This window comes from Patagioenas fasciata, chromosome 8 (assembly GCF_037038585.1).
Source record: "Patagioenas fasciata isolate bPatFas1 chromosome 8, bPatFas1.hap1, whole genome shotgun sequence".
NCBI classification, from domain to species: domain Eukaryota; kingdom Metazoa; phylum Chordata; class Aves; order Columbiformes; family Columbidae; genus Patagioenas; species Patagioenas fasciata.
Genome location: NC_092527.1, coordinates 28,046,299 through 28,060,648, shown reverse-complemented (window position 1 = coordinate 28,060,648; position 14,350 = coordinate 28,046,299). Strand labels below are relative to the sequence as shown.

Below are 14,350 nucleotides of genomic sequence, written 5' to 3'. Positions count from 1 at the left end.
ACCATCATGGAGAAATTAGAGGAACAGAGACACTGGGAAAGTTTTGTTTATTTGTTTAATATCCGCTTTTGTTTGCTTGCTTATTCCTTTGTGCATGAAAACATCTGCCTTGGCCCAAGCTGCCCCCATGCCCCTGCACACTGCCTGCACCAGATTTGCACAGAGCTTTCAGGTAGCAACCAAGAAAATGAAGACAACTTTTTAAAAACAATAAGCTAAACTGTAGATTAGAGTGCTGATGGGACTAGGAATTAATCTGACTTTTTTTTAATTGACTATATTTCAGCTGGAGTGGTCCCTTGCCATTTTAAGCCTCAACACTTAATTATCTCACTGCCAATCATTTTAGCATATTAACACCAAGGTTCCTCTAACACCGCTGCCTTGAGGAGGGTTTTCCCGTCCCTACACCTTGGTGTGTGCCCAATCATGGCTTTGAATTGGTGTTAGGGAATAGACTGTCCCAGCTTATTGCCATCCTTAACAACTGGGGAGCCCCAGAGGTGCTACAGTGTGCCTGGAGGAGGTGGTGGTGGTCCCGCTGGATGCTGTGTGGCCACAGCCCCATGGGGCACATGCACTCCCCTCAGCAGCACATCACAGTGGACACAACCCGGACAGGTGGCTTCTAGGGGAAGGAAACAATTATAATTGTTTTCCTTCTCCTCCTGATTTTAAGCTTTAAAATCCAATGTGGGCATCTGCAACTGTCCCAGCCAGCTCAGGGGCAGCCTGTTAGTTCTGTCAGTCTCTCCTCAAGCTAGCCCAGGACACCTGCAGGCCACAGCTCGCAGACCTGCTTTGCAGCAAGGTTAAGAGCCCTTCGTGACATTTTCCTGCACAAGCACAGCTGAACACAGGGACACTGTCATTGCCCACTGTCGCCTGCAGAAAGGAGTTGCATGGTTTAACAGCATGCTGGATGAAGAAATTGCCTCCAGCCGCCCACCAGCTTGAGCAACAAAAACCAGGCATTGTTCCAGGTGCCTGTTTTGCTCTCCTCTGTGGGTAACCACAAAATGTTTGTGGCTGGTATCTGCAGGATGTAGATACTCCACACCACCCCTCACCCTGCCTCGTAGCAGAGAGCTGTGCTCAGGCTCCAGCGAGCCCCTGAGCCGCAGCTCCGCTCCCCAGCAGGGACAGCTGCTGTGGGGAGCAGGCTTGACTCGCAGCCAGCCTCTCTGGGCAGGATGACGTCTTGTCTCCAAGGGTTTCTACTGCGTTACATGATTAATTAGCTGATTAACAAGATGTTGTTGCAGAAGAATCTGCTCTCTGGACACCAGCTCTGGTGAACACCATCTTCTGTGCTAATGAAACTCTTCTGTTCCACACAGGCGTGCACTAATTTAAGCAACAACATGCAAATGAAGAACAATACAGTGAGTAATCTGGAGCTTTTAAATGAATTCACTACAGCCTTCTCCAGGCTCTGTCTCCAAGGAGAGAAGAGAAAAAGCAGTAACAGATAGCTCTGGTAAGCCTGGAGCCACTTGTGACAGGTGTTGGGGCTCAGAAGGTGACAGCTGCCTGTCTCCCCCTATCCTTCTCAGGGGACAGAGGGCATCAGGCCAAGGCTGCAGGCAGCAGGAGGTGCATGTAGCTCCTGCTGACTGAACGTGGTCAGGAGATGCCTGTCCTATAAGCCAGGCTGTGGGCTACCTTCTGGTGGGATTAGAGCAGCACCTCAACGTGGCCCTGGGGCTCGAGGGTTCAAGTGAGACCTCTGGGTGGCGAAGCAGGAAGGGGACAGTGTTCCTGACAAAGCAGGACCAATATCAGTACAAGGGCTCGTATTCCACCCCCAGGCTTTTAAAAGGATCTTGGAAAAAACCAAAAAGCATGTAAGAAGCACAAAACTGGATTTGCAGCCTCCAGAAAGAAGCCTGCAGTAACAGGCTGAACAAGCACAATCCCTTTAGCTTATTAGAAGACTGAGAAGCGTTGCAATTCCAGCATGTAAGCTACCACAGTGGGAAATGGCAAAGACTAAAGGCTTTTTCATGTAGAAGAGGAAGGGAAAGCCAGCTCTGTTCACAAATACATGTTATTTGCAATGTGAGCAACTGAACCTGTGTCCACTACCCTCAGCTCCATTCTCTTCAGTGTGCTTTGGCCAAACATCATCTTCTGGGCTCAGTGCAGAAGTAACTGAGCAAAACCAGACGCTTATGTCAACCTGAGATGGCTGGACAGCTAAAAAGGTCCAGGATTATTTGCGCTGCTCAGGTCGAGCTGGCAGATGGTCAAAGCAGAGGAAAGGGCTCCTCTCGGCTCTCATGTGTATGGGAAAGGGCAAGGCATAGATTTTGCAGTAGTAGTTTTCTAGCCAATTTGAAGAAATTTGCAGCGAACCATTCTGCTCTGCAGCCAGGCGTGACTGATAATACAAAAGTAGAGGCAAGAGAGAAACCAGGGGCAGCCAAATGGCAGACACATTCCCCCATGGCAGAGATCCCCTGGCCCACAGCTTAGGGCTGCGACCCTGTTCATCCAGAAGATCCTGCCAAGACGGAGGTTCTCTAAAGAAGCTGGTTGTAAGCAAAGAACTTCACAGTCCCTCTGGTTTCTTTCTTTGGTCAACCTCACAACCCAGCCCTATGCACGTCTGCCAGATGGGCACAGGACACAGGCTCTGCCTTGCTGCACAGCATGCAGGCAGTGCACAGCTTTTCAGGGAAAGACAGGAGGAATCTGGGCTGGGTAGGAACTGTGGGTATTTATCAACATAAAGAATTCATTATGCTTTCCTTGCTTTCACACGCCGCCCCTGCCCCGCACCAGGCTACCCCACACCTTCTTCCAGGCACAGGAAGGCAGGGCTGGGGCCATGAGTCTGTAATGCGACGGGGTGGCTTTCCAGAGAGTCCCAAACAGATGCAGGCCACCGTCTGCTCCACTCAGCAAGCCCCTGGTCCAGAGGCCACGGGGTGTTGTCCATCCTTGTGCAGGTGCAGACTGAGCACCCAGGGCTCCTCAGGGGCGCTGGGCCTTCAGACGGTTCCTGCGGCCGGCTTTAGCCCCACGCTGGGCACCCTTCATCAGCCCCTTGAACTGGCCCTGCATTTTTGCCTGCTTCCTGGGGAGAGGGAGGAGGAGGCTAGGTTAGTGTGGGCACTGGGCACAGCTGACAGGCAGGGATGCTCCAAGCTCTGCAAGGAGCAGCACAGAGGCTGGCAGGGAGTTCACAGACCCACAAAAACAGCATAACAACAAAACACAGGATCAAAGGCAGATTTTGGCCCTGTTTGCCACTCTGCGCCCTTCCTGGCCAGCCTCACCTTCTGTTGAGTTTAGCTCTGTTCAGGGGGATGTAGGCATAGGGGTCAAGCTGGCCCTTCTTCTTCACATCACCTTTGCCTTTCTGTGGGAGAAAGCGACATGGGAGAAGATGCAGCACCCGGGGAGATGCAAGTGCCCTGTTCTGGTTCAACCCTGGCACCTGGTCACCCCAAAGACTATGTCACAATGGGATGCCAGCTGAGTACATGGCCCTTGGAGTTGATTTTCCACCCAGATGCTGCTACAGACACCTGCTTTGAGCAGTGCACAGGAACTGGTCAAGATGGGCTGGAAACGTTTACGGGTACCAAGCATTCGGCAGCTCAGAGCACAGACCCCCCTCAGCCTGACACTGCTTGGACCAGACCCTCAGCAAACAACCGGTGCTTCCCAAACCCCAGACCAGCAGCAGCCCTGTCCCAGCAGAACCCCAGGCATCCTCATACCCAAACCCTGCCACCTCCCAGGTTCCTGACCTTGGATCTGTACTCCGCACCAAAGGCTGGCTGCTTGTCCAGCTGCCGGTGGATCCCAGAGCCTCCAGCTGGAAAACAGGGAATGTGTGTTGAAAAGGGGCCCCAGGACTCCCCATTCCCATTTCCTATGCCAGAATGCACCAGGACTGGGGAAGCTGTTCCTGTTTTTGCCTTCAGCTCTTGGCTGTAAGGACAGCAGAGAAGGATGACCATTTCCCATGAGCAAAGATCTCTGCTTCAGCTGCCCTGGAGCAGCCCTGCAAGACAGGTATGTGGTTCTGCCCCCTTGGGGAGCCCCAGACTGGGCACAGGCAGAGAATGTACCTCTGTACTGAGGGCAGGTCCCAGCCTCAGGTTCTTCATCTTCCTGCTCCTCTCTGAATCGACGCTTCTGGCTTTTCTTCTGCAGAAGAAAGCAGCAGAGACCCTGCAGCTAGCTTGTCCTCCCATGTAACCCTGACCTCCTGCTTCCTCCCATGGGGGCCCACAGACCTTCCAAGACTGCCTGTGCATGTCCCCTGTCCCCAGCAAGCCTCCCGCATCCCTCCAAGCAGCTGGCTCTTGCCTGGTGTACCCACTGGCCTCTGGGGCACAGCTGCAGCTGCTGTGGCACATAGAGGACTGTGCCAAGCCCCCCCACATCTCCTCAGGAGCATGAGCCCCATACTCACACTGCGGAGGCCTACATCTTGCAGCACATCTTTCATCTCCTCGTCCACTCCTATGGCACAGGACAAGAGGGTTAGTGTAGGATAGGGGTGCAGGTGAGCCCCGGTACTGTGCCAGCCCCTGGAGTGGGCTGTGGGAGTGGGGTGCCCCTGCTGAACCAACACAAGTGGCTGTGTCCCACCCAGCACCCTCCTAGTGATGAAGCGGGCCACCTCCCCTGGATGGCAGTGGCCCAAATGAGAGCCACTGGGTGTGACACAAGGACACACTAACCCCTGCTGCTTCCACTCACATTCCCCCAAGCTCCCACATACAGGTGCCAAAAAGAAAACAAAGTACCAAAGCAAGTCTGACATGCCCCCCGGCCAGCCAGGCAGTACCTCTGGCTTCAGCATCATCCATCTCCTCCTCCTCCTCTTCGTGGATGATCAGGCGCCCATCCTCAGACATCTGGAAGTCATGGCTAACTCCTCTGGACCGCCTGGGGCCTGGCTTGGTGGCTGCTCACAAAGAGGGTGGTCAGAACCTAGGAAAGGACCTACTTCTGGGAGCAGTTGTACCCCCAGGGCAGCTGTGCATCACACCAGCTCCTGCCCCATCCATCCCACCCCAGCCACATCCCAAGGTGTGTTCCTCACCCAACACCCGCTGAGACACATTGGGGTCCAGAAAGTTGAGAGGCTCATCCTCTTCCCCTTCCTTCAGCCAGGCCTGGCCCTTCTGCCGTGCTTGCTTCCTTCGCTCCTTGCTCCGCTGCCGTTCCTCCTCTTCTTCCTCCTCATCCTCCGAGTCAGCCAGGATCTCCTCCATGCTGGTCAAAAGGCAGGCAGGATGATGGAATCAGAACAAGCCCAGGCATGCAGACCCCAGAGATGTCCCCAGCATCTCTAGAGGCACCAGCTGAGCAAATCCAACAGTGCTGTTCCTTCTTCACCCTGGCCCATCTTTACCTGTCTCCTCTGGGCTGTGCTGGTGCCTCCTGTTCATCGGTATCTGCAGCCGCCTGCCTCAGGGCGCGCTGCTTGCGGCTCCGGGCTTCAGCCTTGCGGATGTTCACCAGCACCTTGTGGTACTCGACCGGTAGCAGCCCCTTCACCAGCTCGAAGCTGAGGAGCGCACCGAGAGTCATCAGTGCCCACCTCCTCCCACACTGCTTCCCAGGGAGCTCTCTTCCTGCCCCAGTGCGGCTCCAGCACAACCCAGGAGTCCCCAGCTCACCCGAATTTGCGGATGAACTTGGTGAAGAGATTTCGCAGCTTCATGCGGAAATGGCGTCTCATGTCGTCTGAAAGGTTCCCCAAGGCCTCCAGCTGCCAGGAGAGAGAGACCCTTGAGACCAGAGCACCCCTGCCCTGGGCACCCAGCCTCCCCCCACTCCCCTGCACAGCCACCCAACTCATCCTGCTGCCATCTCATAGAATCATTTTGGTTGGAAGAGACCCTTAAGATCATTGACTACAGCCATAACCTAACTCTAGCACTAAACCACCTCCCCATACCCAACCCTGGCAGGGCTGTGGTGAGGTCTCCCTGCTTGGCAGGACTGGTTCACAGGGTTTCTCTGGCTGGTCCATGCCAGCATTCAGGAGAGAGGCCTCCTCACTTCTTTCTAAGCCACCAAGACTAAGGTTGTGCCCCACCATACCCCATGGGTCACCCCGCAGTGGGATCTTACCATGACCTGGACATGCTTGGCCAGCAGCTTGGTGTCCACCAGCAGCAGCACGACTTTGAGGAACCCCAGGGCCGCCTTCACCACATCCCGTGTGCGGGAGGCCAGCAGTAGGCAGATGTTCTGCAGGAGCTGCTCCACCACGCTCAGCTCCAAGTGATCTACAACCACAGCAGGGCTCAGCCACAGCCAGTCTTCGCCTTCACTGAGGGGTTTTTCTCGTCCCTCTGTGCTGTCCTTGGCCCCCAGCCCTCCTGCTCACCTTTGAACTCAAAGAACAGTCGGGTCAGCGCCAGCACAGTGCAGCTGATCATGGTGACCGAGCCCGTAAGCCCCGCGTAGATCAGCAGCAGGAACCTCTCCATGGCCTCTGCAGGAAGGGAAGGACTCAGGACCCCACTCACCCCCTGCTCAGCAACATCCCTGGGCATGGGTCTGACTCCTGTTTCAGCAGGGTGCTGAGCATGGGTCCAATTCCCCCGGGGACAAAGCAGCCATGGGGCTGAGCAAGTGGAGCTGGAGCTCACCTTGGGGGGTGGGCCCGAAGCAGATGAAGGCATGCCCCATCTCCACGAGCAGCGCAAAAGCATTCTTGCGGGCCCCCACCGACACCTCCTTGGTGCACAGGATGACCTGGAGGCACACGAGCATGTCACATCACTGTTGCCACCTCCATGGCCAGAACCAGCCATGTCCCCACAGGGACCATGCTCACCTCTGGGACCAGAGCAGTGATGAAGGGCTCATGCTCTGCAGAGAGCTGCTTCACGATGTGGAACAGGCACTTCAGCCGGGGCTGGGGAAAGAAACAGCCCAGTGTTGGTACACCCGGAGACACACACCTTGTTGTTCTGCTGCCCATGGCTGAACTCAGCCACCGCAGCCCTTGCTCTCACCCTCTTGGCCGGGGACGCTGCGGTCTTGAGCGAGTCCAGCAGCACTGTCTGCAGATCCCGCAGGTGGGAGCGGACAAAGGCCTGGCAGGGACCATGTGGAGCAGCACACACCTCCTCCAGCACACGGTACGCCTTCTTCTGCATGCTGTGCTCCTTGCTCTGCAGGGACAGCCAATGTGCCCCTGCTGTCAGGCCAGCCACTCGCCACAGTGTCTGGAAAGGCCCCCTAGCACCCCATGCCACCCAACAGACCTGTCCCCTACAGCAGCTGCTCAGTCCCCCACAGCGTGGGTCCGAGTTGGCAGCAAGCAGAAGGTGCCCCACTGCACCCCCTGCACCTGTGGGCTGACTCACCTGGAGGGAAGGTTGGATGGTGCGGTACAGGCAGCCCAGAGACGGCTCATTGGCATAGGGAGCCATTGCCACCACCAGGTCCAGGATGGAGAGCCTGCAGCAGAGAGGGACAAGCAGGTGGGTGACTGCAGGGTCACTAACACTCCTCTAACCAAGCTGGGATTCCAGCTGCGAGTCTCATGGGACAAATAAAAGCAGCACATTCTACATGGCACAGCACAAATGCCTCAGTGCTGCTCACCAGGAGGAAGATGACAGCTCTACCCGCTAGCACCAGCCCCCAGGTGTTACCTGGTAAACTCAGAGCTCTCAGGACTGGTCAGCTTCTCACTGGCTTTCTGCAGGAACCCGCACACCATCTGCAGGATAGGCACACAGAGCAGGATCAGAACTGAATGAAGGGAGCACTTTTACAAGAGTTTGCAATCCAGTGGGCAAACACCTTGGGACAGGACTTTGCAGAGATCAGAAGCACCACTGGGTCCACAAAGAACAGGGCAAATTCCCAAAGGGCTTGTGCACAATGTGCCAGGCACAGCTGCAAGACTGGGAAATCCCAAACCACTGGCTGGGAAGGGGTCCCTTCCCGTGAGGGCAGGGAAGGGCTGCTTTTGGCCCGGCATCTTTCCTCCTGTCCTCTCCACTCAGGCACCCACCACAGCCCCATCAAACTGGGTATGGTGGGAGATGCTGTTCTGGGCCAGCACAGCCTGCCCCACTGCCCCAGGCCCTCACCTGGGGGTCGGTGATGGTCAAGTAAGCACGGACAGTGTCCAGCACGGAGCGGCGCTGAGCGTTGCTGCCTGCATCCTCCTCGGCCTGGCTGTACACGTTGAACAGAATGGGCAGGAAATTTTTAGCAAATCGACCCACTTCTGCCCGCTCCACATCTAGGGAGAGAATGACAAAGGGGTGCAGATCAGCATCTCCCCTTTCTGGGTCACCACAGGGGACAGGGACCCACCATGAGGGCCTGTCCCCCCCCAACCTGTCTGGCATCCTTTGTGGATGAGGGTGCGCAAGGCCTGGCACACGGTGGGGCGCAGGTCTGGGCGCTCGCTGATGGCCATGCCCAGGGTGCGGGCCAGCCCCTTGAAGGCCCCCAGCACGTCCGTGGGGCGGGTGCAGAAGCCAGGCAGCAGAGTCCAGACCTGGAAGGCAAAGAGAGACATGGGAGGCCAGCCCCTTTCGCCCAAGTCACCGCTCCCCAGCCTGGTGCCTCGAGAATGCCACAGCATGTCTCCTAGGCACCCCTCTTGACCTGCCACTGCAGTGTGTCGTAGATCTTGGCCTCCACACTCTTTCCAGCCTGGGTAAACTCCACAGCTGCAGAAGAGAAGAGGGAGATTAGCTGAGCAGCAGAGATGGCAAAAACCTGTTCGGCTCCAGGGGAGGGATGGAAGGTCCCTGGAGCTCCCAGGAGTACAGGACCTCAGCTGCTGGAACCCCCACTATGTCATCTTGCTCACCTCTGCTTTTCAGGGTGGCCGCCAAGGGCAAGAAGTAGCTGGTGAAGAAGCCGAGCCGCGCACCCTGCACGTAATCCCGCAACACCGGCAGGAGCCAGCTGCGAGGGAAATCCAGCGTCTCCCTGGGGAGGGAAGGCAGGGGTCAGGGGGGCATACCAGCCCCTGGGCATAGGGCACCTCCGCCCAGCCCCAAAGCTGGGCACAGGCAGGTCAGTAGCGCCAAACCCCTCCAGCACCATAAGGGCACTGAACAAGAACGTGTACAGCTGCCAAACTGCAACTCCGTGACTGCACTCACTCCTTGCCGTCGATCTCCAGGGGCACAGCCTCCAGCAGCACCTCAGGGCCCATAGTACTTACAGCAGCCCCCACCACCTGGTCAACTTCAGTGGTGTGGGGGAAGTGCGGGGCCAGACGTAGGTCACACAGGGACCGGAGACACTGTGGGGACAGGGCAGGATGGTCACAGCAGAGCCACGGAAACAGATCCAGCATGTATCACTTGCTACTCCTGCCCAAGGATGCCAGCTGCCCTGCGTGTCCCCATGCTGAGTGCCAGAGCTGCGCACACCCTACCCACACACGGGCAGGACAGCGGGCAGCAGGGCGGCCCTGCGCTGCAGCTGGAAAGGGCAACACAGGCCAGGCAGCAGCACTGCCACCCCACCTGCCTCCATGGATGCCCCTGACAGCCTGGCTCACCTTCCTCATGATCGGGTGACACTGCTTCCCACACATCTTGAAGAAGACCTCCAGCACCCGCAGCACCTCACCCCATGCCGCGTGGAAACGATATGTCAGGCCCTCCTCCACTGATCTGTGGGGGAGAGAGGAGATAGTGACACTGGCAGGGACCGACCCAGCACTGATCGGGGACTGGGCAGAGGTTGCTCAGAGCTTAGCAAGGCCCACAGGGACAGCCTCTCCCACACCACCGCTCCTCACTTGAACATCTTGCACAGGAAGGCAGCAGGGGCTGAGGTGGATGCAGAGACAGTGCCCAGGTCATCCATGTGAGGAGCAACACACTCACTCAGGAGGGTCTGCAAGGACAAACAGGGAAAATGGAGTGGCAGTGGACTACAGATCCCCCAGCCTGGCAGGCACAGAGAGACACACCATCCCCTGGTAAGCCCCAAACCCTCAGGGCACAGCCCCCTGTGAGGACCAGAGCAGCCAAGCATGGAGCAGCATCCATGCATGGTACCTCCAGGGTCTGCGCCGCCGCCGACACCACCTGGGAGTGCGGGGAGAGGAAGCAGTTCATGGCAGCAGAGAAGAGCCGGGGCAGGTGAGCCCAGCAGAGGTCCTTCTGCAGCCTGGAGCAGAGAGACAAGGCAGGTGAGAGACCGAGCAGCCGTCTCTCCCCCTGCCCAGCCACAGCTCCTGCCCGCACCTGCCCAGGTTCACATGTGCCCGCTCCATGGTGGACAGCCAGGTCAGCAGTGGCTGCAGGTCGCTCGTGCTAGGCACGTAGTCGTAGAGAGCCTGAGGAAGCAGAGGGTGGGTGCATGACGTGGCACTGCCAGCGTCATCCCTCACCCCCCACACCAACACCCCACACTCACAGTGATGATTTGGGCATTGAGCTCAGGCGGTAGGCAGGCCACGCTGGCCTGGGCACTGAAGAGGCTGTGGAAGGCTTGCATGGCACACGCTGTCACCAGCTGCAAAGGACACAGCATCAGGAGGGGGTAGCTCCACAGCAAGTGGCACCTCTTCACACCCCTGCCTCCACAACCTCAAAGCAGGTTCTGCCTGGGGAAGCCCAGTGCTGCTGTGACTGCACCCTGTTTTCAGTCCCCCTCATCCAGAGCAGGCAGGTCAGCAAGTGCCAGCTGCCCTGGGCTTCTCTGTGCCTGCATCCTCCATTTCCAGGCTCCTAGCTGGCAGCCAACAGGGTTTGAGCCCTTCCATGGCACAGCAAGGGGGAAAGGGGCTGCCCTCCCCATCCCGAGCACAGGGACACTCACCACGTGGCTGAGGGTCATGACTCGGAGCAAGGTTTCACAGCAGGTCTTCACCACAGCTGCAGGGAAGGAGGGCAGCAGGTCCCGCAGCAGGGACAAGACATGCAGGGTGGTGGTCGCCTCCTTGGTGCCTGCAGGAGCAAAACAATACCTGAGCCCGTGGTGCCCCTTGGCAAAGAAATGCTTGAGGCAAAACCCCTGTGACAGAGCTGGGTCTGACCCACAGAGCTGGGGTGAACACTTTCCCCAGCTTCTAGGAAGAGCAGAACAACAGACAGATGGCTGAGGACTCTTCAGAACACCTTAGCTGCCCCTGAGGCTTCTCATATCCTCCTCAGCAATCCAAGGTGCTGCACTCTCCCCTTTTCCGTTCAAGTCCTCATTCTCCCACAGCCACAGGCCCTCCCATACTCAGCTGTAGACCCCTTGCTCCAGTGCCCCACACCTCCAGCTTTTTCAATCTCCTGCACACAGAACTTGGCAGTGGAGGGTGCTGCGGGGTGATGCTCAGGAGCTGTGTCTCCAAACATGAACTTGCTGCCCCTCAGGACCGAGCACACACCGTGCTGTGCTGCTTTCCGCACCTAGGGGAAGGAGAACTGAGGTCTGTAGGAGCCACAGACACTGGGGGCATAGTCAGCCCCAGGAACAAGCCCCAAAGGCAGTGTTATTCCTCACCAGGGGCACGGGGCACTTACCTTGGGCTTGGTATGAACACAGAAACTCAGCAAGCCATGATAGACCTGGAGGGTGACAGGGTAGTTCCAGGCTGCCAAGTCCTGGTTCCGCAGCAGCGTAGCCAGGCAGGAGAGGATCTACAAGGGAGCAGTAAGGGCATTAGCATCAATCCACCGAAACTCCTCCTCACTGCAACGGCCACAGGTGGAGCACCCAGCACCACCTTCATTCCAGCTCTCAGCACGGCCCTAGCCAGAGGTGGCACCACTGGCTGCCTCTCAGGTACTCACCCATCGCAGGGCTGAGGTGGAGCTGCTGCAGGCCTGTGAGGAGATGATACTCATGAAGGCTTTTGAGGCATCTGAGAACTTTTTTATGAGCACAGGGCTTGGGACCCTGCCAGCAAAACGGGATGTGTCAGGAGCAGGCAGCCAGTGACAGTCTCACAGGGAACTGCATCCCCAGCGTGGTGAGGGGGACAGCATTGGCCCCTCTTCCATGGTGGGCATGGGCAGCTTTCCCTGCTCTTCTACCAGCCACTCACCGCTTTAAGACAAGGTTGAGAAGGTAGGCAACAGCAGCAAGTGACTCGGGGGACTCCACTGCCTCCAGTGTGGTCATCTGGGAACAGAGGAAATGTGAGCGAGGGGGAGGGGGGGTTCACATCAGGCCAGCCCTTCCCCAGCCCTTGGGGATCGGGGCAGAGAAACCAAGAACAGCCCAACAGCATCTCTGCTGGAGAAGAATGTCCAGGACCTTGGCTATGAGAACATCACGTTCCACCACCAACACTCCTGAGAGGCCAACCAGGCTGTCAACAGCAGCTTTCCTCACACCTCCTTCCCATGAACATCACTCACCAGTGCAGCAAAATACTCTGTCTCGCTCTCCTTGCCCCCCCGCGAGCGGATCACCTCTGTCACGGCTGCCAGCACGGCACAGATCTATGAGCAGCAAGCAAACCAGGTCAGCACCCTCAGCCTGACATCTGGGGAGGCCATTCCCACCAGACGCCCCCACCCAGCCCTGCTCCTTCTCGCACCTCTTTGTGAGCAGCAGAGTTGGACTCCCAGAAGCGCTGCACCTTGCTGAAGGTGACGTTGGTGCAGTCGCTCAGCCCGCTCAGGAAAGTGCCAGAGGACTTCTCCGTGGCGGCCTCCCCAACATCATCCTCCTCCATACGGAGCCGAGTGCTGTCACTTGGTCGCTCCAAACGCAGGGACCCCGACTGCAGTTCATTGTGCAGTTTCACCGCATCCACCGTCAAGTTGCTTTTCTCTGTCAGGAAGAACGGGTATGGTCAGATGTGTGAAGTTGCATTGCTCTGCCATTCACCACAAAATCCCCTACATCCCCCTCCTTCCCTTCCCCATCAGACACAACTTGGCTGGAGCTCATCTCCAGCACGTGGGACACAGATGCTGCCTCCTCCTGATGGGAGAAAGCAGAGTGATAACTGGAGAGAGGTCATAATTCTTGTGAAAACAAACAAGGGTGCAGTCCGGCCACCTCCTCTGATGGAGGGGAGCACTACACCCTCACAAACGCATCTTGGTGTATCAAGGTTTTAACCTTGAGGTGCTCGGTATACTCTGCTCCATTTATTTTCTTTGCATGGAAACCCTGGCAACCAGACAGTCAAGGAACAGGCTTTGTGTCCCCCTAAGTCACACCAGCTTGCAACCAGCTGCAAGTGGACAGTGTGTGCTGCAAGAGACATTTCGTCATGAGCAGAAGAAAGATCTCCCTGGCCAACAGCAGCCAGGGCTGTGCAACTCCAGCCCTTCGTGGACTTGGATGCTCTGGGGTTTGTCTTCATCACGGAGCCTTCTGAGCAGAAGCCTCTGTCGCTTTCCTCTCCATGCCAGATGTCACAGTAGCACTCACAGGCACGGTCTCGGACTTTTGGGAGCCCGAATCGCTCCTGCCATGAGCTTGCCGGGGGTCCCGCTGCTGGGATGGTGTCTGCCCTGGTGGCCGCAGGCATGGCCCCGGCGGGGTGACAGGCACAGCTGCATGTCGTGCTCCGTTTCGTGCTCACAGCCCCGGTGTCACGGAGAGGGTAAGGAGGACACACTTGTTATGCCGCGGGCTCCGCTTCGCTCCCCGGTTTGCTGCCTCCACCTCCCGCGCTGTAGCTCGGGGGTCAGCGGCTCCGGACATTCCCACCCCAGCTCTCGGGAGCCGGGGACCCAAAGGCTCGTCCCGCAGCCCCTCCGCGCCCCTGCCGCCCCCCACCCCGGGAAGGGCCAGGCACAGACAGGGAGCTGCCCGCACCGAGGCCTCTGCCCGCACCGGGTCCCCGCCCCATGCCCGCCTCCCCGCCCTCACCCGCGGGCCGGCTGCAGAAGCGGCTGCGGGCGGCCAGGCGGTGCTGGCGGGTCTCGGGGTTGCAGTCGCTGCTGTGGCCCTTCCGCCACCGCTTCAGCTTGGAAGCAGCGCCGGACCGGAACCGCCCGCTCCGCGCCATGCTGGAATCGGCTCCACGTGCCGCCCCGCCACACCCCCTTCCGCTTCCGGCGCCGGCCGCCATCTTTAGTGAGGGCAGCGCGGCCCTCACGGCTGACCGCCTTCCGGTGGGGCGAGTGGGAAGCAGGATTGGGGAAGCGGAACGGGACTGTGGCCGGTTGGGGCTTGGCTGGGCGCCTCGAAGGGCCCAGGAGCAGCCACCATCAGGAGAAGCTGCGGGACATCCCCTTGCGGGGCGAGGGGTACGGCTGGTGCCGAACCCACCTGGCACCGTTCACACCCCCCCACAATTCAGGTCGCTGAGCGGCCATGACGCGTCACTCCGTGTGCGTTACGCTCGGTGACGTCACGCCCCTGAAGGTCACGCCGCCCTTCCCGGCAGCGCCATGCGCTACGTGCGCCTCTGCCTGCC

At 58.2% G+C, this 14,350-nt stretch overlaps 1 protein-coding gene across 1 annotated transcript; it reads right to left on the bottom strand.

Moving 5' to 3' along the window:
- Window positions 1-41: 41 nt before the first annotated feature.
- RRP12 (ribosomal RNA processing 12 homolog) lies at window positions 42-13,968 on the bottom strand. The gene is made up of 34 exons (XM_065843357.2): window positions 13,801-13,968; window positions 12,512-12,747; window positions 12,330-12,413; window positions 12,014-12,090; window positions 11,760-11,865; window positions 11,490-11,606; window positions 11,237-11,375; window positions 10,795-10,922; window positions 10,390-10,488; window positions 10,218-10,309; window positions 10,029-10,140; window positions 9,767-9,864; window positions 9,524-9,638; window positions 9,120-9,262; window positions 8,822-8,943; window positions 8,614-8,678; window positions 8,341-8,503; window positions 8,088-8,242; window positions 7,644-7,711; window positions 7,353-7,446; window positions 6,999-7,157; window positions 6,818-6,898; window positions 6,630-6,735; window positions 6,365-6,472; window positions 6,106-6,263; window positions 5,649-5,740; window positions 5,381-5,536; window positions 5,069-5,241; window positions 4,811-4,930; window positions 4,433-4,482; window positions 4,086-4,164; window positions 3,762-3,829; window positions 3,285-3,367; window positions 42-3,082 (listed from the first exon to the last, which is right to left on the bottom strand). Exons 1-34 carry the CDS (start codon window positions 13,937-13,939, stop codon window positions 2,980-2,982), a joined length of 3,888 nt encoding a protein of 1,295 aa, XP_065699429.1. The 5' UTR covers window positions 13,940-13,968; the 3' UTR covers window positions 42-2,979.
- Window positions 13,969-14,350: the final 382 nt, after the last annotated feature.